This window comes from Hypanus sabinus, chromosome 5 (assembly GCF_030144855.1).
Source record: "Hypanus sabinus isolate sHypSab1 chromosome 5, sHypSab1.hap1, whole genome shotgun sequence".
NCBI lineage: Eukaryota > Metazoa > Chordata > Chondrichthyes > Myliobatiformes > Dasyatidae > Hypanus > Hypanus sabinus.
Genome location: NC_082710.1, coordinates 164,513,932 through 164,540,161, shown reverse-complemented (window position 1 = coordinate 164,540,161; position 26,230 = coordinate 164,513,932). Strand labels below are relative to the sequence as shown.

The 26,230-nt window shown below is 45.1% G+C and overlaps 1 protein-coding gene across 1 annotated transcript in view; it reads left to right on the top strand.

Moving 5' to 3' along the window:
- Positions 1-25,807, top strand: part of LOC132394536 (uncharacterized) — a 73,005-nt gene extending 47,198 nt beyond the window's left edge. Inside the window, exons 10-11 of the mRNA XM_059970818.1 lie at positions 21,943-22,015; positions 22,903-25,807. Coding sequence (XP_059826801.1) covers positions 21,943-22,015; positions 22,903-22,939 — 110 coding nt within the window. The 3' untranslated portion in view covers positions 22,940-25,807. The remainder of the gene's footprint in view (positions 1-21,942; positions 22,016-22,902) is intronic.
- Positions 25,808-26,230: the final 423 nt, after the last annotated feature.

Sequence of the window (26,230 nt, the reverse complement as noted above, 5' to 3'; positions counted from 1 at the left end):
TGATATGGAACAATCTTGAATTTTGAATTTTAAACCTTGAATTACAGCACAATATAGGCCCTTTGGCCCTTAATTTTGCACTGATCATTTAACCTACTCGAAGATCAATCTAACCCTTCCTTTTGACATAAACATCTAGTTTTCTATCATCCATGTGTCTATCTAAGAGTTTATTAAATGTCCCTAATGTATCTGCCTCTGCCACCACCCTTGGCAGTGCATTCCATGTACCCACCACTCTCTGTGTTAAACAAAAACAACCTATCTCTGACACCCCCCTATGCTTTTCTCCAATCACCTTAAAATTATGCCCAATCCTATTTCCCATTTCAAACCCGGAAAAAAAAACTCTCTGGCTATTCACTCGCTCTATGATCCTATATCCTCTGCACCTCTATCAAGTTGGTTCTCACATTCCTTCACTCCAAAAAGAAAAGCCCTAGCTCACTCAACCTTTCTGCATAAGACATGCCCTCCAATCTAGGCAGCATCCTGATGAATCTCCTCTGCACCCTCCCTAAAGCTTCTACATCTTTCTTATAATGAGACAACCAGAACTGAATTCAATATCCTGAATGTGGTCTAAGCAAAGTTTTATAGAGCAGTAACATTGCCTCATGGCTCCCCAACTCAATCCCTCACTAATGAAGGCTACCACTCCATATAGTCGCTTACTTTGGCCAAGACATTGATGTACACTTGGAAAATAGAATGGGGGCAACACATATTTTGTGCATGAGTTCACGTCACAGAGCTCTGTCACATAACGGTCCTGATCATATCCATCTTTGACGCTTTGCATCTCTCGGTCACCCTTGGCTGTTGTCAGGCAAGAACACGGATCTCCAGGATGAGTTGAAAATCTGCATGAGAGCTGGAGACATGATGTGCTGGGAGACCATCGTGGTTGTGATGGGACTGTGGGGAGGAATTGGGAATCCTGGTGTTAGTTGCGAAGGTGATGGAGGCAGAAGGTCTAGGATTCGTGGTGAGGGGCAAGTAGGGAATTTAATGAGGACCCAGCCCCTCCAGTTATTCAAAGGCTTGAGACTCTACTTCATCACATCTGATCAGGCAAGCAACTTGGAGCAGGACTCTCACTCATTTGCCGGCTGCCTTTTGTTCTAGAACCCAGGTTATGAATCCTCAGTTCTCTTTGGTGAAAGGTCAGAAAAGCTGTGCATTTACCATTGTTTGGATACCTTAGTAAAAGCACACACTTATGAGTTTCTGAAATATCCCTCAAGTTTCTGCCCCTACCACACTCCTGGCAGCATGTTCCACAATAGCCAAAATAAAATAATAACAAAACAAATTAAAATGAAGTACCTAATTCTGACATGTCACTATCATTATCATCACCATATGCAGTGTTGTATGACGTTGGCAGTCCATGGTCCACATGATTGTTCTTAACAAATTCTTCTGCAGAAGTGGTTTGCCATTGCTTTCTTCTGGGCAGTGTCTGTACAAGACGGGGAACCTCAGCCATTACCAGTACTCTTCAGAGATTGCCTACCTGGCATCAGTGGTTGCATAACTGGCACATGGGATATGCACCAGATGCTTATATGACCATCGCAACCTGCTCCCTATAGCTTCACGTGGCCCTGATCGGGGGGGGGGGGGTGCTAAGCAGCTGCTACACCTTGCCCAAGTGTGACCTGCAGGCTAGCGGAGAGAAAGACCACCTTACACCTCCTTTGGTAGAAATGTATCTCTGTTCTGCCACCCCCTTAATGTCATGCCCCCTCATGTCAGCCATTTCTGCCCTGCGGGGAAAAAATATCCTTGGCTGTCCACTCGATCTATGCCTTTTATCATCTTGTACACCTCTATCAAATCACATCTCATTGTCCTTCGTTCCTAAGAAAAAAGCCCCAGCTCACCCAACCTATCCTCATAAGACATGCTCTCTAATGTGGGCGGTACCTGATAATTCTCCCTTGCACCCTCTCTGAAGTTTCCACATCCGTCCCATGAGGAGGTGATCACAATACTCCAAGTGTTGTCTAACTAGGGTTTGAAAGAGCCCCAACATAACCTGGTGGCTCTTGAACTCAATCCCCCGACTACTTATGGCAAATGCACCAAATCACCTACTTTGGTGTAGAAATGGAGGGTAATTGACCATCTTCCATGGCCCGTGCGGGCAGGCAGGATTTCAGATGAAACCTGTTGCGCAGCACACAAAGCTGTTGTGGCACACACCACAGAATTTCTGCATTGCTGATTCCAATCAAGGAAGAAAACATTCAGCTGTAGAAACAGAACCGGATTCAGCTTTATTGTCGCTAATATATCATAAAATTTAAGAAAATTTAAGAAATATATAAAAGGTATATATATTATTGCAGAAAGAGAGCAAAATAGTGAGGTAAAGTTCATGGATCATTCAGAAATCTGATGATGGAGGGCAAGAGGCAGTTCCTAAAATGTTGAGTGTGCCTCTTCATGATGCTCTACCTCCTCCCCGATGGTAACAAAGAGAAAAGTCATGTACTGGGTAGTGGGGGTCCTTAATGATGGATGCTACCTTGTTAAGGTATGGGGAATGATGGGGAAGCTTATGCCCATGATCGACCTGGTAGATTTTACAAACCTCTGCAGCGTTTTTTGATCAAAATGAAAAGCATTTTTAAGCATTTTTAAGGAGCATTTTTAACAATTATGCTGCAAATAGAGCAAAATAATTCATTTGTAAGAAAACTCGAAAGAGAACATTGGAAATATTCAGCAATTAATGAGGTATCCGTGGGGGAAGAAACATATCTTCCATTTCGTGTCAATGAACAAAATCATAAGACTTTGGATATTGGAAAATTTTAAAAACTTTTTTCTGGCAATGCTCTGCAAATTATGCAACTCTTGTGGATAGAGAAACAGGGTCAATGTTTGAGGTCAATTGTTACCTTAAACCAAAATGCTTTAGGTAACAATTCCCTTTTAAAAACTGGTATCATTATTAAACACTGACATCCTTTTGTGCTAGGCCACACACACAAAATGCTGGAGGAACTCAGCAGGCCAGGTAGAAAAGAGTAGAGTGGACGTTTCAGGCTCAGACCCTTCAGAAGGCCGAAACATTGACTGTACTCTTTTCCTTAGATGCTGCCTGGCCTGCTGAGTTCCTCTGGCATTTTGGGTGTGTTGCTTGGATTTCCAGCATCTGCAGATTTTCTCTTGTTGGAGATCCTTATTTGCCAAGTTGCATGACATTGGTAATAACGGTTTTCCAATCTGTCTTTATTCTGAGAAGTTCTGATAAGCCACTCAAAACTTTTGCCTTGATGTAACTCGTGACTGTCACATGTTGACCGATTATTCCATGAATTTTCCCCAACGCTGCAAGATGTTCAAGCTTCTCTTTCCTCAGTACCTGTTCCAGAAATTTCCTAATTGGTGGAATTAGCTCTCTTCTTATCTTGGCTTTTCACACTTCCTCATTTGTCCCTCCGTGATCATTCTTTTCAAAAACCGTATTCCTGCAGCCTCAAGTCTTCATTCATTTTGCTTCTATATGTTAGTGTGGAATGAACGTAGAACCACAACACCCTGAGTTTCATACCCATAGAAATTATATTCTTTAGTATCTTGCTCAAACACTCGAATGTGCAATTAGCAATCCCAATCCTTCTAATTTCAATGTCAGCCCTACCATTGGATGTTACCGTGCTCACTAAGTAATTGAACTTCCATGTTTGCTTGACTGTTTTGTTGCCCACGTTCAGTTCAAATTTCTTACTTCTTCTTTGCGATAGCCATACATTTGGTTTCTTGCAGTTGGTGATCAGTCCATTCCTTGGGCTTTCTTCAGCAACTTTATTTAGTATTCTTGGAGATTCTCTTAAAGCTAGCTATCAGGACTGTACCATCTGCTTGTTGGAGGTTGTTCAGATTGTATCCCCCCATTATCGTGCTTGGAATACTGTTAACTCCCTGTAAAGATTGAATAGGTCAGGCGAGAGAACAGAACCCTGTCTGTTTCCCCTCTTAATCTGGACAAAATCACTTGTCCCATTTTCAACTCTCATTCCTGCTCTTAGTTCCCAATACAAAGGGAACAACAGGAAAAACTGAAAGGTTTTCAAAGCTTGCAGAGGGATCTGGATCAGCTAGAAAAATGGGTTGAAAAATGGCAGATGGAGTTTACTACAGACAAGTGTGAGGTATTGCACTTTGGAAGGAAAAACCAAGGTAGAAAATACAAGGTAAATGGTAGGACACTGAGGAGTGCAGTAGAACAGAGGGATCTGGGAATACAGATACAAAATTCCCTAAAAGGGGTGTCACAGTTAGATAGGGTAGTAAAGAGAGCTTTTGTTACATTGGCCTTTATAAACCAAATTATTGAGTATAAGAGTTGGAATGTTACGACGACGTTGTATAAGGCATTGGTGAGGCCAAAAATGGAGTATTGTGTGCAGTTTTGGTCACCAAATTACAGGAAGGATATTAATAAGGTTGAAAGAATGCAGAGAAGGTTTACAAGGATGTTGCCAGGACTTGAGAAACTGAGTTACAGAGAAATGTTGAATAGGTTAGGACTTTATTCCTTGGAATGTTGGAGAATGAGGGGAGACTTGATAGAGATATATAAAATTATGATGGGTATAGATAGAGTGAATGCAAGCAAGCTTTTTCCACTGAGGCCAGGGGAGAATAAAACCAGAGGACATGGGTTAAGGGTGAAGGGAGAGAAGTTTAAAGGGAACATTAGTGGGGGCTTCTTCACACAGAGAGTGGTGGGAGTGTGGAATGAGCTGCCAGATGAAGTTGTAAATGTGGGCTCACTTTTAACATTTAAGAAAAACTTGGACAGGTACATGGATGAGAGGTTTATGAAGGGATATGGCCCAGGTGCAGGTCAGTGGGACTAGGCAGAAAAATGGTTCGGCACAGACAAGAAGGGCCAAAAGGCCTGTTTCTGTGCTGTGATGTTCTATGGTTCTAACTGACAGCTGTCATAAAAAGAAATCGAAACAAACACAGATATACATGGAAAGAAACTGGCTGAGAGGTATGATAAAAGTGCAGGGGGTTGGGCTTCTGATGTTATCAAACTAGTTCCAGGAACTGTACTGTGGTTAGTTTCGAAAAACATATCATGATTATGTAAATGTGTAGTTTGGATGAAGCTGAATTGAGACCAGTAATAATGGAGCAGAGGATCTGACCATGGGCATGTCGGAGCGTATGGCCACACTTGGGGGTTTCCCCTGGCATGTCCCTGGGTGTGACTGCAAACGGAACATTTACTTTCTGTTTTGAGCTTGGTCCGAATCTGATTGATGAGTTTGGAAGCTCAGGGTTGCAACTGCAGTGTGAACAGAGACGGCTATCTTTCATGAGGAAGGGCAGAGGATCATCTCAGACAGAACCCAGTCATGGGTGGTGGGGAGGGAAGCTACCTGATGTTTTAAAGTTTATGTGAAAGGTAAAACAATCCAGAGAACGGGTTCCCAACCTTCTTCATGCCATGGGCTCCAAGTTGGGAGCCCTGGATCTGGGAGAGTTAGGCAGCTCACCAAGAGGAGTCAGGAAGTCATTTGTTCACTGCAAAGTACCTAGCCTCTGACCTGGCATCTCTCCCCAGTCAATGCTTTCCTGGGTCTTGATAACGGAAGACTCAGCGATGCTTTTGTTTGTGACTATGATGGACACTCACCCTCTCCCTGCCTCACCTGATCTCACTGATCACCTGTCAGCTACTTTTCCTCCCCCATCCCCCCCACACCACCTTATCCTGGCTTTCACCCCTTCCCTTTCCAGTCCTGATGAATGGTCTCAGCCCGAAACATCGACTGTTTATCCCCTCCAGATACGTTGCCTGACACACTGAGCTCCTCCAGCCTCTTGAGTGTCACTCTGACTATTGCAGGCGATTGGTTGGGCTCTTGCACAGTGGAGACAAACACAGGAGTGTGACATACCCCGTATCCCGTAGCCTCACTGATGGGGGGGTGTCTAAAGCTTTATCCCACAAATTCCTCACTGTTTACAGAAGGGCTGTCCTGCTTCTTTTTTTTTTGCTCAACTTTCAATGACTCTTCCGTAATTTATCTCACTTTGTTTTGACATCAATCTTCCGGTTATCAAATCCTCCTCGCTGGCTTCCACTTTAGTCTGTTTGTGTCCTGTCCAGTTTCCTTAACTCATGTCATTGCAAACCACAGTTTAAAGTGGAGTCACAGAGCACTACCGCAAAGAAACAGGTCCTTCGGCCCATCTAGTCCAGGCCAACCCATTTTTCTGCTTTGTCCCATCTGCCCATTGTAGCTGCATCCACCACTTCTGTTGGCAGTTTAATCCACACTTGCAGCCCACTCTGAGTGAAGAAGATTCCCCTCCGGTTCCCCTTAAGTTTATGGTGAATGTGAAATACATATGACCTCCAGTTCTACTCTGATTCAACCTCAGAGGAAAACACCTTGTGTTTACCCTATCTATATCTCTCATAATTCTGTATACCTCTGTAGTTTTTAATTAACTTCCTGCTATGCTGCCACCGGGCATTTAGAGCAGCAATGAAGGTGCTCCATCTCTCTCTGTTTTGCTGTTTTGCTGTTTTCCTAATGAGTTTTTGTTTGACCATTCAGGGTTGTTAGCCCTGAGCTGAACCTCCAGACCTGGAGGACAAGTGAACCACTCTTTAGTCTGGCCTCTACCCTTTGACCTGCTTGGGGGGGGGGTGACCCTACCAAGAGCCAAAGCATAAAGCCCCAGGCTCCTGCCAACATAGCTCTCGGGGTCCTTGAGACACACAAGCCTCCTAACCCTACAATAAGGGTCCGAGGAAGCCTTCAACTGTTTGTACTAAGCTCTAACTTGGTCTGGCTCCAGCCTGATCCCAAAACCACAAAGTAAAATTTTTAATAAACAAAGTTTTAAAAAAAAACCAAAGTACTGGAGGAGCTCAGTGGGTCAGGCAGCATCTGTAGAGGGAACATCTGGGCAAGACCGTGCTTTGGGGCTTGACTGAACTCCATTATGTCTTCTGGCATCGTCGGTCTCTTGTGTCCACTCTCCTTTCGCTTCTGCAGATCAAAGGTCAAGATAAATTTATTACCAAAGTGGATTCTACCTTGAGATTTGTTTTTCTGGTAGGCAAATATAAAGAAGTGCAATCCAATTGATGAGAAGCTATAAGTTGCAAAGACTGACAAACAACCAGTATGCAACAGAATATAAATCATGCAAATAATTTGAAAAGCAAATAAGTTTGTCCTACTCCCATCGAGGAGGAGGCTATGTAGCTACATTCCCTAAACAGTAAGACTGATCAGTACTTCCACCCACTAACCCACCCCTCCACATCCCCAAACACCACTACTTTATCATTTCCTGTCAGATGTCTCATGTACAGACACTCCTGTGCCAGGCCTCATTTTACAGAAGTACAATCAGTAAACATGCATAAGCTTTCTTAAGTGACTATATTCATTTTTTTTATATTATCTCTGTGTTCTTTATCTTATTGTGGTTTGTTTTTGTCCTGCGTCAATTCCAGAGTAACGATTATTACGTTCTCCTTTACACTTGTACTGGAAATGACATTAAACAATCTTGAATTACATGACTAGTACTGAGTTGTAGAGACCTTGAAAGTGAGTCTATAGGTTGTGGAGTCAGTGTTGAGGGGATTCGGAATCAGGTTTTATATATATGTAGCCAAATTAAATATGGTGCAAAAATAGTAATCAAAAAGTAGTGAGGTAGTGTTCACTCAGAAACTGGATGGCAGAGGGGGAGGCGCTGTTCTTGATCCACTGAGCGTGCCTTTAGGCTTCTGTACCTCCTGCTTGATGGTAGAAATGCAGACAAGGCATGCCCTAGGTGAATGATAGACGCCACCTTTTTGAGGCGTGGGTCCTTGAAGAGGTCCTGGATAATATGGAGCCTAGTGTTCATGATGGAGCAAGCTGAGTTTACGACTCTCTGCAGCTCACTTCCATCCTGTACAGTAGCCCCCCTCGCCCCATACCAGACGGTGATGCAACCAGTTAGAATCCTCTCCACAATATGTATGTAGAAATTTTCAAGTGTTCTTAGTGGCATACCAAATCTTCTCAAACACCTAATGAAATATAGCCGCTGTCTCGCCTTCTTTGTAGCTGCATCGATATGTTGAGTTCAGGTTAGATCCTCTGAGATATTGACACCAAGGAACTTAAAATTACCCACTCTTTCCACTTCTGATCCCTCTCTGAAGACTGGTGTGTGTTCCTTCATTTTACCCTTTCTGAAGTCCACAATCAGTTCTTTGGTCTTACTGACGTTGAGTGCCAGGTTTTTGCTGTGACACCACTCAACCAGCTGATATGCTTCACTCCTGTACTCCCTCTCGTCACCAACTGAGATTCTGCCAACAATGGTTGTATCATCAGCAAATTTATGAATGGCCCAGTCACACAGTCGTGTGTAGAGAGTGTAGAGCAGTGAGCTAAGCACACATCCCTGAGGTGCGCCAGTGTTGATTTTCAGTGAAGTGGAGATGTTATTTCCAATCCATAAAGATTAAGGATCAAATTACAGAGGGAGTACAGAGGCATAGTTCAGAATCAGGTTTATTATCACCGGCGTGTGTCGTGAAATTTGTTAACTTAGCAGCAGCAGTTCAAACATCTCTTAAATCTCCCAAATGTATTTGCCTCCAACACCATCCCAGACACCGTATTCCCCAGGCACCCACCGATCTCTGTGTAAACAAAAAACTTCCCCTCACATCTCCTTCGAATTTACTCTAATGCATGGCCTCTGGTATTAGACACTTCGTCCCGGGGAAAATGATATCGTCTGCCAAACCTCTATCAGGTTTCCCTCAGCCTCTGATGCTCCAGGGAAAGTAACCCAAGTTTGCCCAACCTCTTGTGACACCACACACCCTCTAATCGAGTCATCATCCTGGTAAACCTATTCTGCACCCTCTCTTAAGCCTAAGCATCGATCCTATAGCATACACAGTACTCCAGATGTGGCCTAACTAGAGATTTATAAAGCTGCCACATATCTTTCTGACTTTTGAAATCAGTGCCTACAAAAAATAAAGACAAGCATCCTGTAGGCCTTGTTAACCACCCCATCGAACTGTGTAGCCACTTTCAGGGAGCTACGAACCTTGAGCTTCAACATCCTCATCAATACTGTTAAGGACCTTGTCCTGAACAGTGTACTTTCTCTACATTTGACCAACCAAGGTGCAACAGCTTCAACCATTTGGTCCCTTCGACCACCTCCCCCTGTCTTCTACAGGCAATCCAGTTCCAAATCCAAACAGACAATTCACCGTTGATCTCATGCATCTTGATATTTAGTATGAGCCCCCCCCCCCATGAGGGACTTTGTCAAACACCTTCCTAAAATCCATGTAGACAACAACCACAGCTCTACCGAAATCAGTCACCTGAGATTGCTCATCAAAAAAACTCAATCAATCAAGAACACTTCCATAGAAGCTGCCTGACCTGCTGAGTTCCTCCAGCATTTTGCATGTGTTACTCCAGTTAGACACGAGCCATGCTAGCTCTCCCTAATTAGGCCATGGTGTTCTAAATGCTCATAAATCCTATCCCAGTCAGGGTCCAGTCCGGTCCGGTCCGGAGTCCGCTTTCTGGATCTCAATCTGGTCCGAGTGCTCCAAACCCCGGGTCTTGCAGCTGTCCCTCCCGGCCCCTTTGAGCCTGTTAAGATCAGCCTGGATCAAGGAGGCACACGTGTGGCCAATTTGGCTGCAGATGTGTATAAGGGGCCGTGGGACGGAGACCGGGCGGGTGGTTTGTGTTGTATCCTGTTTTGGATATGCTCTATCTGGTTGGTCTTGTTCCCCTGCTTCTCTCCTGTGTGCCGGTCCTGCTATTCTGCCTTATTCTCCTTGCTTGTGCTGCCATGCTGTTGGTTGCCTTTCCCAATTTACCAATGTACCTGGTGGATCACTGTAGTTTTGCTGCTTACCCTGGACCCAGCTTCATACTTGTTGCCTCCGTTGGGTGGGTCCGGCTGGACTGCTGCTGCCCGGTGGGGGTTCTGCCCTTTCTTACCTGTTGCCTCCGTTGGGCAGGTCCGGCTGGACTGCTGCTGCCTGGTGGAGGCTCTGTCCACTCCTACTCATTGCCTCCGTCGGGCGGATCTGGCTGGACTGCCGCTGCCCGGTGGGGGTTCTGCCCCTTCCACCTATTGCTCCCATCAGTGGGTGGTGTGGAAGCGATGGACCATCGGATGGCTCTGTAAGAGGTAGACAAACCTGCCTGAAGCATCATGGGCACCGGCCTGCCCGTCATCACGGGCATGTGTACAGAAAGGTGTCAGTAAAGGGCTGGGAACATCGTGAAGGATCCTACCCACTCTGCTAATGGACCTTGAGGAAGGGAGACGAGGGTGGTCAGTGGCAGCAAAAATAATTTTGCAGGGAGGTGTTAGATTAGATGAGCTCAGTGTGTCTTATTGGTTTCGACACAATGCAGTGAAACGTGTCATTTTGTGTCAAGTCAAATCAGTAAGGATTGTACTTGGCTTCCCACAAGTGTCACTGTGCACGCCCACAGCTCACTAACCCTAACGGATACGTGCCTTTGGAATGCGGGAGGAAACCAGAGCACCCGGGGAAACCCACGCACCCACGGGGAGAGCACACCAACTCCCCAAAAGGCAGCGGCAGGAATCGAACGCCGGTCCTACGGCTGTAATGCAACGAGCTTACCCCCGCAGTGCCGTGCCGCCTCCCGATACTCGGTCCAGAAGCAGGAGGAGCTCCCACAGCTCCTCGTGACTAAAGGTGAGCTCGGTGCTGCAAAAAAGCCCCGGAGTCCACATTTTTAAGCAGGGCATTTTCATTTTCATGAGAACGGGTGGGAGAGTGTGGCTCTTTGAGAACGGTTTGCAATCAGTGTGCTGGCCAGGAATGAGCCAAGTTAAACCATTCATTCCACAGCTGTTGGGTGGAGGGGTGGAGGTGATGTCAACAAGGGGAACATGTTCTCACACATGTAATTCTGGACAAAGGCAGCAGTGAGTCCCTCTCAGCAGAGGACACAATCTAACCGCTCATTACAAGGTCATGCCAATTAAACTCTGCCAAGTTTGGCTGCTGACAAAGGCTCATTCTGCATTAAATCGTAGCATTTTAATAATGTAGCATGTTCAAGACTTCAATGGGGTGACTGGCAGACTTTCCCGTTAACCCCATCGACTCCACAACACTCACTTTTTCCTTCGGATTTACACAGATAATTAGGAACAGCATCTCCAGCACGATAAATCAGCTGCAGGTCTGCTGGATAGGTCATGTCGTTTGGATGCCTAGCTCGCGTCTTCCCCCGGCTGATCCCTTACTCCCGGTCGAAGGAAGGTCAGTGAGCCCCTGGTGGGCAAAGATAACAGCAAAGTCGGCCAGGGATTCTGCATTGCATCTCAGTTGTTCAAACGTTCATCTTTCATCAAAGCACTCGACTTGAAATTCTACTTCTTATCCAGCTAGCCATTAAATCAAGAAGGAAATGTCAGGCAGCACGATCACCAGCCCCCAAATCCCCCTCCCTGCAGAAGAAAATGAACAAAACGGAACAGGTACATCGACCCCCAAATCCCCCTCCCTGGACAAAAAAAATGAATAAAACGGAACAGGTACATCGACCCCCCAAATCCCCCTCCCTGCACAAAAAAATGAACAAAACGGAACAGGTTCATCGACCCCCAAATCCCCCTCCCTGGACAAAAAATGAACAAAATGGAACAGGTACATCGACCCCCAAATCCCCCTCCCTGCACAAAAAAATGAACAAAACGGAACAGGTACATCGACCCCCAAACCCTCCTCCCTGGACAAAAAAACAAACAAATGGAACAGCTAAGAAAGCTCTCCGGGCATATTGCAACCTTCTGGACTCCTCTGGAATAGGAACTGCGATGGGCCTCACTGTGACAGCACTGGAGCCCAGATGCTGACAGGTCAGATGGAGAGTAGAATGACAAATTAAACTGGCAGGCAATAGAATCAACGTACAGAAAATGCGGGAGGAACTCAGCGGGTCAGACAGCATGTGTAAAGGGAAACAAACAGTCAATATATTGGGCTAAGACCCTGCGTCAGGACTGGAAGGACACGTGGCTGTGAAAGCAGGAACACACGAGCACACAGTTGAAGTGTTGGAGAGCATCAGAGATCACAAAGGGGCAAGCAGTGAGAGAGGGTCTCACAGGACAACCGTCAAGGAGAAGAGGAAATCTTTAGGGTTGCCTCTGCAGAACAGACACAGGTGAGAGTTTCTGCAGATGCTGGAGATACGATCAACGCTCGAGGTACTCAGCAGATCAGGCAGCATTTATGGAGTCAAATGAACAATTAACGATTCGGACTGTCATCCTTCACCAGGACACTCGCAGGGGGTTGGGGGTTGTGACGGACCGTCACACAGAACTTCCATTGAAGAGAGAAGGAAAACTTCATTCCAGGGGTAACAGGGCTGTGCCTGCAGATTAAATTAAGTGCAGTTGTTCAACAAAGTGTTTCCTATCAGAATTAGTTTCTCGAGTTATAGAGGAGACCACATCAGACGGTTTCTTCCTTATAGACAACATTCTCAGAAATCAGAGAATGTTTGGACATTCCACTAATATTACAAATCCTTTTTAATCCAGTGCCTTTCTTTGAAACCGCAATGAGCTGCAAAGTGAGCTTCCTCAACTTGTCATCTCATGATAACTTTTGTTATAATATGAAACTTACGCGTCACCTGAGCAACATACATTTTTAAAAACAAATGTACAAGGAAGTTTCATAACATGAATATGATCGTACTTGCTGAAAGTACAGCTCAGAGTATACTGGAAATGAGCAGTTGGAGCAGATTTTCCAGTTCCCCAGGCCAAACTGGAAAAGGAGCTGAATGCAAATTAGTAAATTGGTTTATTGAAGTACAGTGAAAAACTTTGTTCGGCATGCCATATGTACCGAGCATTTCTTCACATCGAGGTAGCACAAGGGAAAGTGATCACAGAGTGCAAAATGAAGTGTTACAATAGTGGAGAAAATGCAGTGTAGGCAGACTGAAACTTGCAAGGCCATTACAAGGTGGATTGTGAGGTCGAGAGTCCAACTTATTGTATGGGGATGGGGAGGGGTTGGTCTGTTCAATAGTCTTATAATGGTGGGATGGAAACTGTCCTTGAACTTGGTGGTATGTGCCTTCAGGCTTTTGTATGCCCTGCCCAGTGGGTGGAGGGAAAAGGAGATGTCCGAGGTGGGTGGAGCGGCTGACGATGTCTCGTTGCTTTAGTTTCCATGGAGAGCAGGATGGTTTCTGAGCTGTGTCCACAAACCTCTGCAGTTTGTTGGGGTCTCAGGTAGAGCGGTTGCCATTCTGTAGAACATAGGACAGTACAGCACAGCCCTTCAGCCCACAATGTAATACTGAACCAGCTAAAAAATAAATCAACCCCCCTAAAAAAACTATTACCTCCTACCTACACAATGTCCATATCCCTCCATCTTCCTTAAACACCTCTTAAAAGCCTCTAATGTATTTGTCTCTGTCACCATACCAGGCAGCTCATTCCAGGCATCCACATATCTCTGAGTAAAAAAGGTTACCTCTCACATTGCCTTTGAAGCTACCCCACCTCACCTTCAATGCATTCCCTCTGATATTAGGCACTCCTACCCTGGGAAAAAGATATTCCCTGTCTACTCTGTACATCCCTCTCAATCTTCAGATCTCCCTTCAGCATGTGCCGCTCCAAAGACAACAACCCAAAAAGTCCAGCCCTTCATAATAATACTAATGCACCATCAATAACTCTCGGAGACGGGAGGTGAACGATAGGCTTTTATTAGCAACAGAAGAACCCTCGACATTCTGGAGACTGAGGGAGGAGCAGTGCCTCCAATCGCCTTTATACAGGGGTCTGTGGGAGGAGCCACAGGAGCAGTCAGCAGAGGGGTGCGTCCAGACAGATATACATAGTTTACCACATTCACCCCCCCGCCTTTGTTTTAAAAGAGAGTCCCCATGGGGCAAAGTTTCTTACAGGTATATTTACAGGTTAAGTCTATCAGGCGGTCGAGTCTGTCGCTGCGATCTACGTAGCACCGGTGGTGATTGCACCGGTGACGATGGTCCGGCCTGACTTGAGGTGCCAGCCCATTAGGCGTCAGTGATCCCTCATGCGTGTGCGAGGGGCCCGGTATGGGAGTGTCGTGAGGAGACGGTGTAGGGCTTGGTGTGCGCGGTGTCTCGTGGGTATATACCTCAGTGGGTACGGGGTTCATAGTCACCGGGGAGTGTTTGGGGTAGGGGTCTGGTGCTCCAGCTGGCACCAGGTTGCTGATGGAGACCATGTCCTCCAGCTCATCAGGTAAGACTATGTAGGCATACTGGGGGTTCGCATGAAGTAGGTGAACCCTCTTGACCATTGGGGAGTATTTATTGCTCCTCGCATGTTTCTGGAGCAGCACTGGCCCTGGGGACGTCAGCCAAGCCGGTAGGGTGGTCCCAGTGGCAGACTTCCTGGGAAAAGAAAAGAGTCGCTCATGAGGGGTGGCTTTGGTGGACGTACATAACAGGGAGCGGATGGAGTGGAGCGCCTCAGGGAGGACCTCCTGCCAGCGAGAGAGCAGCAATCCCTTTGACCTAAGGGCCTAAGAGTGTGGTCTTCCACACAGTGGCATTCTCCCTCTCCGCCTGTCCATCTCCCCAGGGATTATAGCTCGTGGTCCTACTAGTAGCAATACCCCTAGCCAGCAGGTACTGGCGCAGCTCGTCACTCATAACCGAGGATCCTCTGTCACTCTGGATATAGCAGGGATACCCGAACAGAGTGAAGAGCTGGCACAGTACTTTTATGACGGACATAGCAGTGGTATCAGGGCAGGGGATGGCAAAGGGGAACCGTGAGTACTCGTCGATACATGCCTTCTAAACCAGGAGGCATCATGGTAGCCCTCTCCTGCACCTTCTCCAAAGCCCCAACATCTTTCCTATAGAGGGGTCACCAGAACTGTAAGCAATACTCCAGATGTGGCCTAACCAGAGTTTTATCAAGTTGCAGCATAACCTCCTGACGTTTGAACACAATGCCTCTACTAATTAAAGCAAGTATTCCATTAGAGTTCTTAACAAACTTTTTGACCTAAGTAGCCACTTTCAAGGAGCTATGAACTTCAAGTCCAATCTCAGTCTGCTAAGCAACACCATTTCAGGTCCTTGCCCTTAACGTGTGCAACACCTCAAATTTATCTGGGTTATACTCCATCTGCCATTTCTCTGCCCATATCTGCAACTGATCACCCCATATTCATTACCAGCCAAGTAATAATACATTACCTAAAAGGTTTTCTATGGTGCTTTGATAAAAATTGCTGAGGTGAAGTTCAAGTTCAACTTTAGTTTATTATTATTCAGCCATAAAAATGTATAGAACCATAGAACATTACAGCATGGAAACAGGCCTTTTGGCCCTTCTTGACTGTGCTGAACCATTTTTCTGCCTAGTCCCACTGACCTGCACCTGGACCATATCCCTCCATACACCTCTCATCCATGTACCTGTCCAAGTTTTTCTTAAATGTTAAAAGTGAGCCCACATTTACCACTTCATCTGGAAGCTCACTCCACACTCCCACCACTCTCTGTGTGAAGAAGCCCCCCCCCCCAATGTTCCCTTTAAACTTTTCCCCCTTCACCCCTAACCCATGTCCTCTGGTTTTTTTCTCCCCTAGCCTCAGTGGAAAAAGCCTGCTTGCATTCACTCTATCTATACCAATCATAATTTTATATACCTATTTTATATTAAATCTCCCCTCATTCTATTACCTATTACCATAATTTTATATACCTATTTTATATCAAATCTCCCCTCATTCTTCTACGCTCCAGAGAACAAAGTCCTAACCTATCCAACCTTTCTCTGTAACTCAGTTTCTCAAGTCCCAGCAACATCCTTGTAAACCTTCTCTGCATTCTTTCAACCTTATTAATATCCTTCCTGTAATTCGGTGACTAAAACTGCACACAATACTCCAAATTCGGCCTCACCAATGCTTTATACAGATTCAACATAACATTCCAACTCTTATACTCAATACTTTGATTTATAAAGCCCAATGTACCAAAAGCTCTCTTTACGACCCTATATAACTGTGATGCCACTTTTAGGGAATTTTGTATCTGTATTCCCAGATCCCTCTGTTCTACTGCACTCCTCAGTGCCCTACCATTTACCTTGTATGTTCTACCTTGGTTTGTCCTTCCAGCCTCTCTGTTTGTACCAAGTGACTGAATCTTCCTAACTAACGTCCCATGCGGGACCTTGTCAAAGTCCTTACTGAAGTCCATGTAGACAACATCCACTGCCTTCCCTTCATCCACTTTCCTGGTAACCTCCTCAAAAAACTCTAATAGATTTGTTAAACATGACCTACCACACACAAAGTCATGTTGACTCTCCCTAATGAGTCCCTGTCTATCCAAATACTTGTAGATCCTATCTCTTAGTACTCCTTCCAATAATTTACCTACTACTGACATCAAACTTACTGGCCTATAACTTCCTGGATAACTTTTAGAGCCTTTTTTAAACAACGGTACAACATGGGCTATCCTCCAATCCTCCAGCACCTCACCCGTAGATACTGACAATTTAAATATATCTGCCAGGTCCCCTGCAATTTCAACACTAGTCTCCTTCAAGGTCTGAGGGAATACCCTGTCAGGTCCTGGGGACTTTTCTACTCTGATTTGCCTCAAGATAGCAAGCACCTCCTCCTCTTCTATCTGTGTAGGTTCCATGACCTCACTGCTTGTTTGCCTTATTTCCATTGACTACATACCAGTTTCCATAGTAAATACAGATGCAAAAAACCCAGTTAAGATCTTCCCCATTTCTTTTGGTTCCATACATAGCCGACCATTCTGATCTTCAAGAGGATCAATTTGATCCCTTACTAACAATACAACATTCCTCCAAACCAACGTACAGAACACAATACGCTTAACTTTCACAGATAACACATAAGGTAATATTACCACAAATAAATTAACAGATAACAAAGTGCATATACAAGTTAAAAAGTAAACAGTATAACGCTACTAGCTCTTCACACAAGACGAGACCAGTGTGCCTGGGAGTTCCCATCAAAGGGGAATGCCAAATTTCTAAACACGAGATTCTGCAGAACCTTGAGGGACTCAGCAGGTCAGGCAGCATCGGTGGGGAAGAATAAACAGGTTGACAGACCCTTCATTAGGACTGGAAAGAAAGGGTAATAAATCAGAAAATGAAGGTGGGGGGTGGGGAAAGGCTGGCAGATGATGTTTACTTATTTAAGGATATAGCATGGAACGGACCCTTCTGGTCCAATGAGCTGTGCTGCCCAAGCCCCTACAGCCTCATTACAGGACAATATACGGTGACCAATTAACCTACTAACCGGTACGTCTTTGGACTGTGGGAAGAAGCTCGTGTGGTCACAGGGAGAAATTACAAATTCCTTCCAGATGCACCAGAGTTCAAACACAAACTCTGAAGCCCTGAACCATAGTAATGTTGTACTGACGGTTGTATTGCCGATGCAGCTCGGGCGATGGGTGAAACCAGTTGAGGGGGAAGGTGAGTGGTTGGGGGAGGACGGATGAAGAGAGAAGCTGGGAGGTGATCAGAGGTAAAGGAATCTGACAGGAGAGGACGGTGGACCATTAGAAAAAGGGCAGCAGAGGGAGATGATATGCAGGTGAGGGAAAGGGAAAGGGGTAAGAGGGGGAGCCAAAATGGGGAATGGAAAAAGAGAGAAGAGGGGTGTAGAGAAATTTTCAGATGTGAAAGAAATCCATGTTCATGCCATCATATTGGAGGCAAGCCAGATAATATGAGATGTTGCCCCTCCGACCTGAGAGTGGTAGTAGAGGAGGCCATGGACTGATACGTTATAAGGTGATTGGAAAATCTGACTGAAGTAAGTGACTACCAGGAAATCTTGCCTTTTGTGATGGATAGAGAGAAGTTGCTCGACAAACTGGTCGCCCAATCTATGTCAGGACTGACCAAAGTACAGGAGACTGCACTGGGAGCTTTGGATTCAGTAGATAACCTCGTCAGACTCACGGTTGAATTGTCACCTCACCTGCAAGGACTGTTTGGAACCCTGAATGTTGCTGAGGGACATGCGGTCATGTGGAATAAAAATATGGAAGAAAATCTCAAACTCAGATGGGTCAAGGACGGTGGAAGCAGACTACCGATTTGTCTTTGTTCTTGCCATGAGGTTGAAGGAATAAAGGTTGCTGTTTTGTTAAACAACTGTGTCCACCATTTTGTGAGATGAAGTTGTTTGGCTTCTTCATATGTCCTGCTGAAGGGTTTCAGTCTGAATGTTGGCCGTACTCTTTTCCATAGATGCTCCCTGGCCTGCTGAGTTCCTCCAGCATCTTGTGTGTGTCGCTTGACTTGATTAATGCTTTGAAGTAGACACAATGATGCTCCAGATAATCTGATGGACTAGAGATAGTTTCCAAACAGGAGGTTATTTGTGTTTTCTGTAGTTAGATACGACATGCAGGTTTGTGACTGTTGAGGTCTGTTTCTGCTCTGAGTGATTCAAACTGGTTACTGGTTTTGTAATTGATTTTAAACATGGAGCCATAAATTACCAGTTGTCAGTTGTCAGATGTGGAAGAAGGGCAATAAATGGATGCTGGCTTGGATCAGACCAATAAGAAGGTGTAAAGGTCAGTCAGATGACCCATAGCCAATAACATCTGAACTGGTAAGGATTGAATATATACATGCAGAGGTTTTCAGGTACAAGATAGAGATAACTCTCCCCAGAGACCTACCGTCACAGGGAAGAGCCCCCATTCTGGGGACTGGGAGAAGAAAGGTTTGATCATCTGGCCAACGGAGATCCCCTATTTCACTGTTATAAATTGGAAATATAGTTTGAGTGAGTATTGGCACAGAGGAAACAGTAGAATTCATGTTTTAAGTTGTTGGCCTGGATTCAATAAAGTGCAGGCTTCCATTAATTACAAGTTTATTACTAAGTTTCCTAACTTAGATCCATTGAACAAAGAGTTGCAGGAGTGGGAGTAGCACTCGTCCCGATTGCAGGGAGATCAGTGGAGAGGGACAAGTGGACAAGAGTGACATAGAGAGCAACTCCTGTGGAAAGTGGAGAGATTAGCTTTAGAGGAAACAGAGGCATTGTTTATCTTTTATGGACATGGTATCCATGTGGTTCATTTCTAGGAAACTGAGATTCTCAATGCTCAGCAACTTTGATAAGAACAGGAGCATGTATGCCAAGCCAACTCCCTGACCAGCTGCTTTTTTTGGCTAACAAAGAAGTAAAGATTATTGTCTTGGCACCATGCTACAAGGCTGTCCGTCTCCTTCCTGTACTCTGACTTGAACTATGAAATTCTGTGGAATTCTCTGCCCAATGAAGCAGTGGAGGCTACCTCAGTAAATATACTTAAGACAAGGTTGGATAGATTTTTGCATAGTAGGGTAATTAAGGGTTATGGGGAAATGGCAGGTAGGTGAAGACGAGTCCATGGCCAGATTAGCCATAATCTTATTGAATGGTGGAGCAGGCTGGATGGGCCGGATGGTCTACTGCTGCTCCTGTTTCTTATGTTCTTATGGCCCGTGAAAGTTGTGTCATTTGTAAACATAGATGGAGGTGGAAGAGAATCTGGTTAAACAGTGATGAGTGTACAGGGAATAAATTAGAGGGTTGAGGATGCAGCCTTGTGGTGTGTCATTGCTGAAGGTAATCATGGTAAAGATGTTGCTTGCTATCCTTACTGATAATGGTCTGTTGGTCAGGAAGTCAAGGATACGGTTGCAAAGGAACATCTTGATTTGCAGGTGAGTTTACATGGAAATATCAAAGGTTCAATTTATTGTCAAAGTATGTATGTATGAAACAACTCTGATATTTGTCTACTCCAGATAACAATCAAATACAGAAGGACTCACTGCCAATCGCCCACAGGAAAGAAACCACAAAAAATGAAGGAAAACAATATACAGTCCAATAATCCCATAAACCTCAGAATATGGAAAATGTCTTTTTATCAGCATACCAGGAATGCAGCCGCACGAATTCAGTCCTGCTGTAAAGAGTGACTGCCTACCCAGGTCTGAACACTGCCGATCCGGGTTGAATGTGTCAATCCAGCTGGTAACCGTCTCTGTTGGGAAACATCTCTGACCACCTCCACATTCACCTCGTTGCTTCGATCTTCCTCACCGATTCAAAGTGTATCATGATCCCTCATTTCACTCTGGTCTTTTCCACAAGTCGGCTTGTGTTCTCGGACCTTTTTGCAACCCTCCCCCCATGCTCCCCCCATCTCCGATCTCCGGGAGGCTGCTCTCCGGACAGAGCAACACGCTGCATCCTTCAGCCGAGTTCCAAACTGTACCTCACATGCTCCAACATTTTCCGTAACACTAACAAGAAAAAAAGAAAAGCAACAGGTGTAGAAAAAGAGAAAAGTCGGATGGATTTGCTATCTGAAAGGTGTCGCCCAAGGAATCGTTGTTTGCTGGTGCCATCTTAACTGAGAGATAATGTATTGAAGGCTGAGTTGTAGTCAATAGGTAGTTTAACATAAGTGCCGTTACTGTACAGATGCTCCGGAGATGGATGTAAGACCAAGATGTCATCCACTGTAGACCTGCTCTGATGGTAGACAAATTGCAGTGTGTTGATGGAGTCTGGGAGGCTGGAGTTATTGCACCATCACCAGCCTCTAGAACTGCTTCATAATGGTGGATATCAGGGCCATAGGGCATTAGTCATTAAAGCATGCAACCTCTCTTTTAGCACCATAATATATAGGAGCAGAGTTAGCCCATTTGGCCCATCGTGTCTGCTCCTGCATTTCATCATGTTTTCTCAAGTGGGGGAGTCTAGAACCAGGGGGTACAACCCTATAATAGAAGGGTGTCCCTTTAGTACAGGGATAAAAAAAAGACTTTCTTCAGACAGAGGAGAGTGAATCTATGGAAATCATTACCACAGGAGGCTTAGTCATTGGGAAAGTCCAAAGTGAAGGTTGATAGGTTCTTAATTGCTAAGGACCTCAAAGGTTATAGGAAGGCAGGAGAATAGGGTTGAGCAGGACATTATACATCAACCATAATGGAATGACAGAGCAGACTCGATGGTAAATGACTTATTCTGCTCCTGTGTCTTATAGTATTACAATAATCAATGGGTGTCAATGGGCTGGTCATTAGCTGGTAGTATGCTGGGTCTGCGGTGGTTGGTGGGGGGGGGGGGGGAGGTATGCTTGAATCCTTTCTGAACTTTGTGTACCAGAGATCCAAAATAAAATCAGAACATGATGAGGACAGAAAGCATTGATGGGAGAAGAAGCAGAGAGACATTGCAAACCAATGACTTTCCAGTAGAGGGAACTCTCCTTCTTCAACCCATCAGCCCTGCTGGGGCACAGACCACCAAGAGCAACTCAGTCCTGGGCCAGTCTTCCAAATTGTTCCCAAGTGTAGCCAATCTTTGAAAATACTTTCTCTTCCAGGGATGAGATCTTTGGAGTTTCTATTGGTATTTTTGTAGCACAGGGTTTTTATGGGATGAGGTTGCTTGCCCAATGTCCAACTCTCCCCCTATTGCAACCGGGCTGGGGACCTTCCATGGTGGAGTTGGAGGATACCTGAGGACTCTTCAATTTCAAGTACAAATATTTTCCAATACTGCAATATTCTTGGGGAGTTGGAAATCATAAATTCTGCAGATGCTGGAAATCCAAAGCAACACAGACAACGCGCTGGAGGAACTCAGCAGTTCAGGCAGCGTCTATTGAAATATTCTTGGGGAGTTGTGTCTTTTTTTCAATTATCTGAATGTATCAGTATGTGAAAAAGAACGTTTGGTAAATTTAGGGATTAAAATAACTTGTTATGTGGTCTAATTGACAGATGCAAAAAACAGGAAGCAACAGAAAACTCGGATGTCTCCACAAGAAGAGGTCACGATCAGCCTCACAGGACTGTTAGTACCTGGCACATGCCAAGTCCATAAACTGTTGAAAGCAGTATCATGTGTAGAAGGGGTCATAAAGAAAGCATTTGGCACGTTGGCCTTCATAAGTCAACGTATTGAGTACAGAAGATAGGATTTTATGTTGAAGTTGTATAAGACATTGGTGAGACCTAATTTGGAGTTTTGCGTGCAGTTTTGGTCACCTACCTACAGGAAAGATTTAAACAAGGTTAAAAGAGTACACAGAAAATTTACAAGGATGCTGCCAGGTCTGGAGAAACTGAGTTATAAGGAAAGATTGATTAGATTAGGACTGTATTCCTTACAACGTAGAAGATTGAGAAGAGACTTTTTTGGAGATATACGAAGTTATGAGGGATATAGATAGTGTAAATGCAAGCAGGCTTTTTCCGCTAAGGTTGTGTGGGATTGCAACCTGAGGTTACGGGTTAAGGGTGAGGGGTGAGAAGTTTAAGAGGAATATGAAGGGAAACTTCTTCACTCAGAGAGTGAGAGTATGATAGGAGCTGTCAGTGCAAGTGGTGCATGCAAGTTCGATTTCAATGTTTAAGAGAAGTTTGGAGAGGTACAAGAATGGTAGGGGTATGGAGTGCTATGGTCAAGGGGAGTAAACGCTTAAATAGTTTTGGCATGGACTAGATGGACTACCGTGTTTCGTTTTTACTGTGAATGCCCTCAAGAAAATGAATATTAGGATTGTATGTGGTAACATATGTGTACTTAGATAATAGATTTACTTTGAACTTTGAATTTGCCTGCCACCAGAGTTACAATTGGTCAGGCAAACTCTGCAGAATTTACAAGCTTGTTTTAACTTCTTTTTACCTGGCCTTTACTTTCTTTTAACTCTGACGTCTGTTTTCTTTCAATTGCAGTGATTCTGCTAATAGGACAGAGCCATCTGAAACATAGAACCCCAAAGGGATGCAAAATGACACAATCAAGACTCAGTGATCTTTTACCAGCAGCAAGCAAAATCATTTACTGTATTATTAATTTATCTAATTAATTAATCCGTTTTTTTCTGGCAATCAACAGCCTGTAACTTCCCTTTGTGAGTCGTGCTTTTTAAAATGACAGTACACCTTTGCGCTTATGCTGTGTTTCGAGGGATTTGATGATCTGGAGTTCCTGGGGTACAATTCTGCAGTGGACTTGGGGATGGATCGAGGCTGCCGGTCCCAGGCCCAAAAGTGTAGACTGAACCAACGTTTGGCCTTTGCTGCAGCAGACTTGGGACCTGATTGAGGTGGTGGGCCTGCTCCCAAAAGCAGAATTGGCCATTGCTGCAGCAGACTTGGGGCCTGATTGAGGTGGTGGGGCCTGCTCCCGAAAGCAGAATTGGCCATTGCTGCAGCAGACTTGGGGCCTGATTGAGGTGGTGGGGCCTGCTCCTGAAAGCAGAATTGGCCATTGCTGCAGCAGACTTGGGGCCTGATTGAGGTGGTGGGGCCTGCTCCCGAAAGCAGAATTGGCCATTGCTGCAGCAGACTTGGGGCCTGATTGAGGTGGTGGGGCCTGCTCCCGAAAGCAGAATTGGCCATTGCTGCTTCAGACTTTGGGCCTGATTGAAGCGGCAGAGCCCAGGCCTGTGAGCAACGAATGAGTCAATGTTTAGCCATTGTTGGAAAGGACACGGGGCAGATTGAAGCAGCAGAGCCCAGATCCGAGAGTGAGGACTGAGCTGAGGTTCAGGCAATTTAAAATTCCAGCTAGATTGGAAAGGTCAGGGGTGGGGGGAGGGGTGGTGTTCAGCTCAGTGCTCCACGAGGTTTACTCTCATCTGATCTGAACTGATTCTGCTCATCAGGCTCACTATCTGGCTGCAGTGCTGCGTCTGCTCTCTGGCCGTGGTCTCACTTCCCAATTTCATGGACTCTGCAATTTCTGTTCTTGAGGAAACCATGTTGACGATGGCCTATTTTATCATGTGCCTCCAAGTACCCCAAAACTACATCCTTAGCTATCAACTCCAACATCTTCCCAATCACTGAGTTTAGACTAACATGTCTATAATTTCCTTTCTCCTGCCTCTCGCTTTCTTGAATTGTGGAGTGACATTTGTTGTACGCATTCAAATATAACACCTTCAGCCCTATATTCACCCTTTTTGATTTTGTCCACTTTTTACATTGCAGCTCATCCTGTTGACTGCAATTTTGCCCTTTCATCAGCCTCTCCTTGCAGGCAGTCTCTGTGGTGAACTACATATTGATGGTACATCAGTCTCAATTCACATTGCCTTTATTTGTAAACCAACTACCTCATGTTTAGCACTAACCCTGTGGTTCCCATCCCCCTGCCAAATTACTTTAAACCCACCCAGACACTGCAGATCAATCACAAAATTACCAAGGCACAATCGCTTTTCATCCGTGTTGTGTGTGAATTGTTATTTGCAAAAAGCATTAAGGCTAAAATGTGTCTTTGAAATAAGCTGGCTCATCTGCCTTGGTGTGTAACGTCTCCTGGACTTGCAAACTCTACCTCCAAAGATTAAACAGCAGGTGCATGGGAACACCACCGTTTTCAAGCTTTCCTCCGATTATACACTGGTCTTGGAAGTACGCTCAGTAGCTGCTTTATTAGGTAGACCTGCTTGTTATGCGATTATTTAATCTTCCAACCATGTGACAGCAACTCAGCGCATAAAGGCATGCAGACATGGTCAAAAGGTTCAGTTGCTGGTTGGACCAAGCGTCAGAATGGGGGGGCAGCACTCTGAGGATCATGTTTATTTTTATTTCCTAAGTGCCTTCAATACCAAACAGACCTCACTGCTGGGGGGGAGAGCTCTGTTCAATACAGGTTGGCACTTCCATTGTATCCTGGACAATAGACTAGCTGACTGGAAGACCGCAGACTCTTTGTGCCAGACATGGCTCTAAGCAGCACTGGGGCACCGTGGGGGAAATGTATTTGCTCCCTTCCTGTTTACCCCGTATAGCACAGATACAACACTAAGTCATGTCATCTGCAGGCATTCTCTGATGACTCTGCAATAGTTGTGTGTATAAAGGGAGGTCGGGAGAATGAGTTCAGGGCCTTGGGGGAGGACTTTGTTGAATGGTGAAAGCTGAATCATCTGCAGCTCAACATCAGTAAGACAAAGGAGATGGTGATGGAGTTTAGGAAGAGAAAGCCTGCACTGCTTTCTGTTACTATTGATGGTGAGGACGTGGATGTGGTGAGGACCTACAGGTGCACCTAGATGACAGACTTGAGCAGAGCACCAACAGTCACCTTTACTTCCCAAGGAGACTGAGGCCCTTTGAAGTATGCAAGTCTCTCCCTCACATGTACTACCAGACTGTTGTCACCAATATAGTCTTCCATGCGTGGTGTTCTGGGGCAATGGTGTCAACATGGGTGATGCCAACAGGCTCAATAAGCTGATTAGAAAGACTAGCTCTGTTATAGGAGTTAAACTGGACACACTGGAGCCTGTGGTAGAACAAAAGGACCCTACGGAAAATCCCGGCAATTCTGGACAATGTATCTCACCCTCTGCGTGCCACCTTGGCTGAACAGAGGAGCACTTTTAGTACTAGACTAAGACAACTGCACTGTTCCAAAGAGCACTTGAAGAGGCCATTCTTACCCTCAGCCATTAGGCTCTATAATAAGTCATCCTATAGCCAGGGAGGTGAGACTGTTTGAGGAAACTTATTTTTTATTCTTTCTTATGTCTCTTCTAATATTTGTATATCTGTGTACTTGTAATGCCACTGTGACATTGTAATTTCCTCTAGAATCAATAAAGTATCTTTCTGGCTTGTGGATCCACATTCTCTGGTCCCTTTGTTCAATGGCTCACTTGGAACCTGACCATTCACCACATGTCTTCCCAAAGTCCAACACCTCACACTCGCCTGCATTAAATTCCATATTGATTGGCAGGATAACAGCCAAATCAAAGTTCCCTTTCAGTACTAGGCATCATTCATGTGCCCAAGACCAGTCAGTCTCCTGAAATACGCCCTCTATTCCCAACTCCCTACGAGGAAGAAATTACTAAAGCGGAGAAAATGAATGTTTCAGAACTGTTCTCAAAGCCTATTGGAACCAGAATGAGCAACACACACAAAATGCTGGAGGAACTCAGCAGGCCAGGCAGCTTCTACAGAAAGTAGAGTTGACAGTTCAGACTAAGACCCTTCGGCAGGACTAGAGAAAAAAAACTGAGGAGTAGATTTAAAAGAT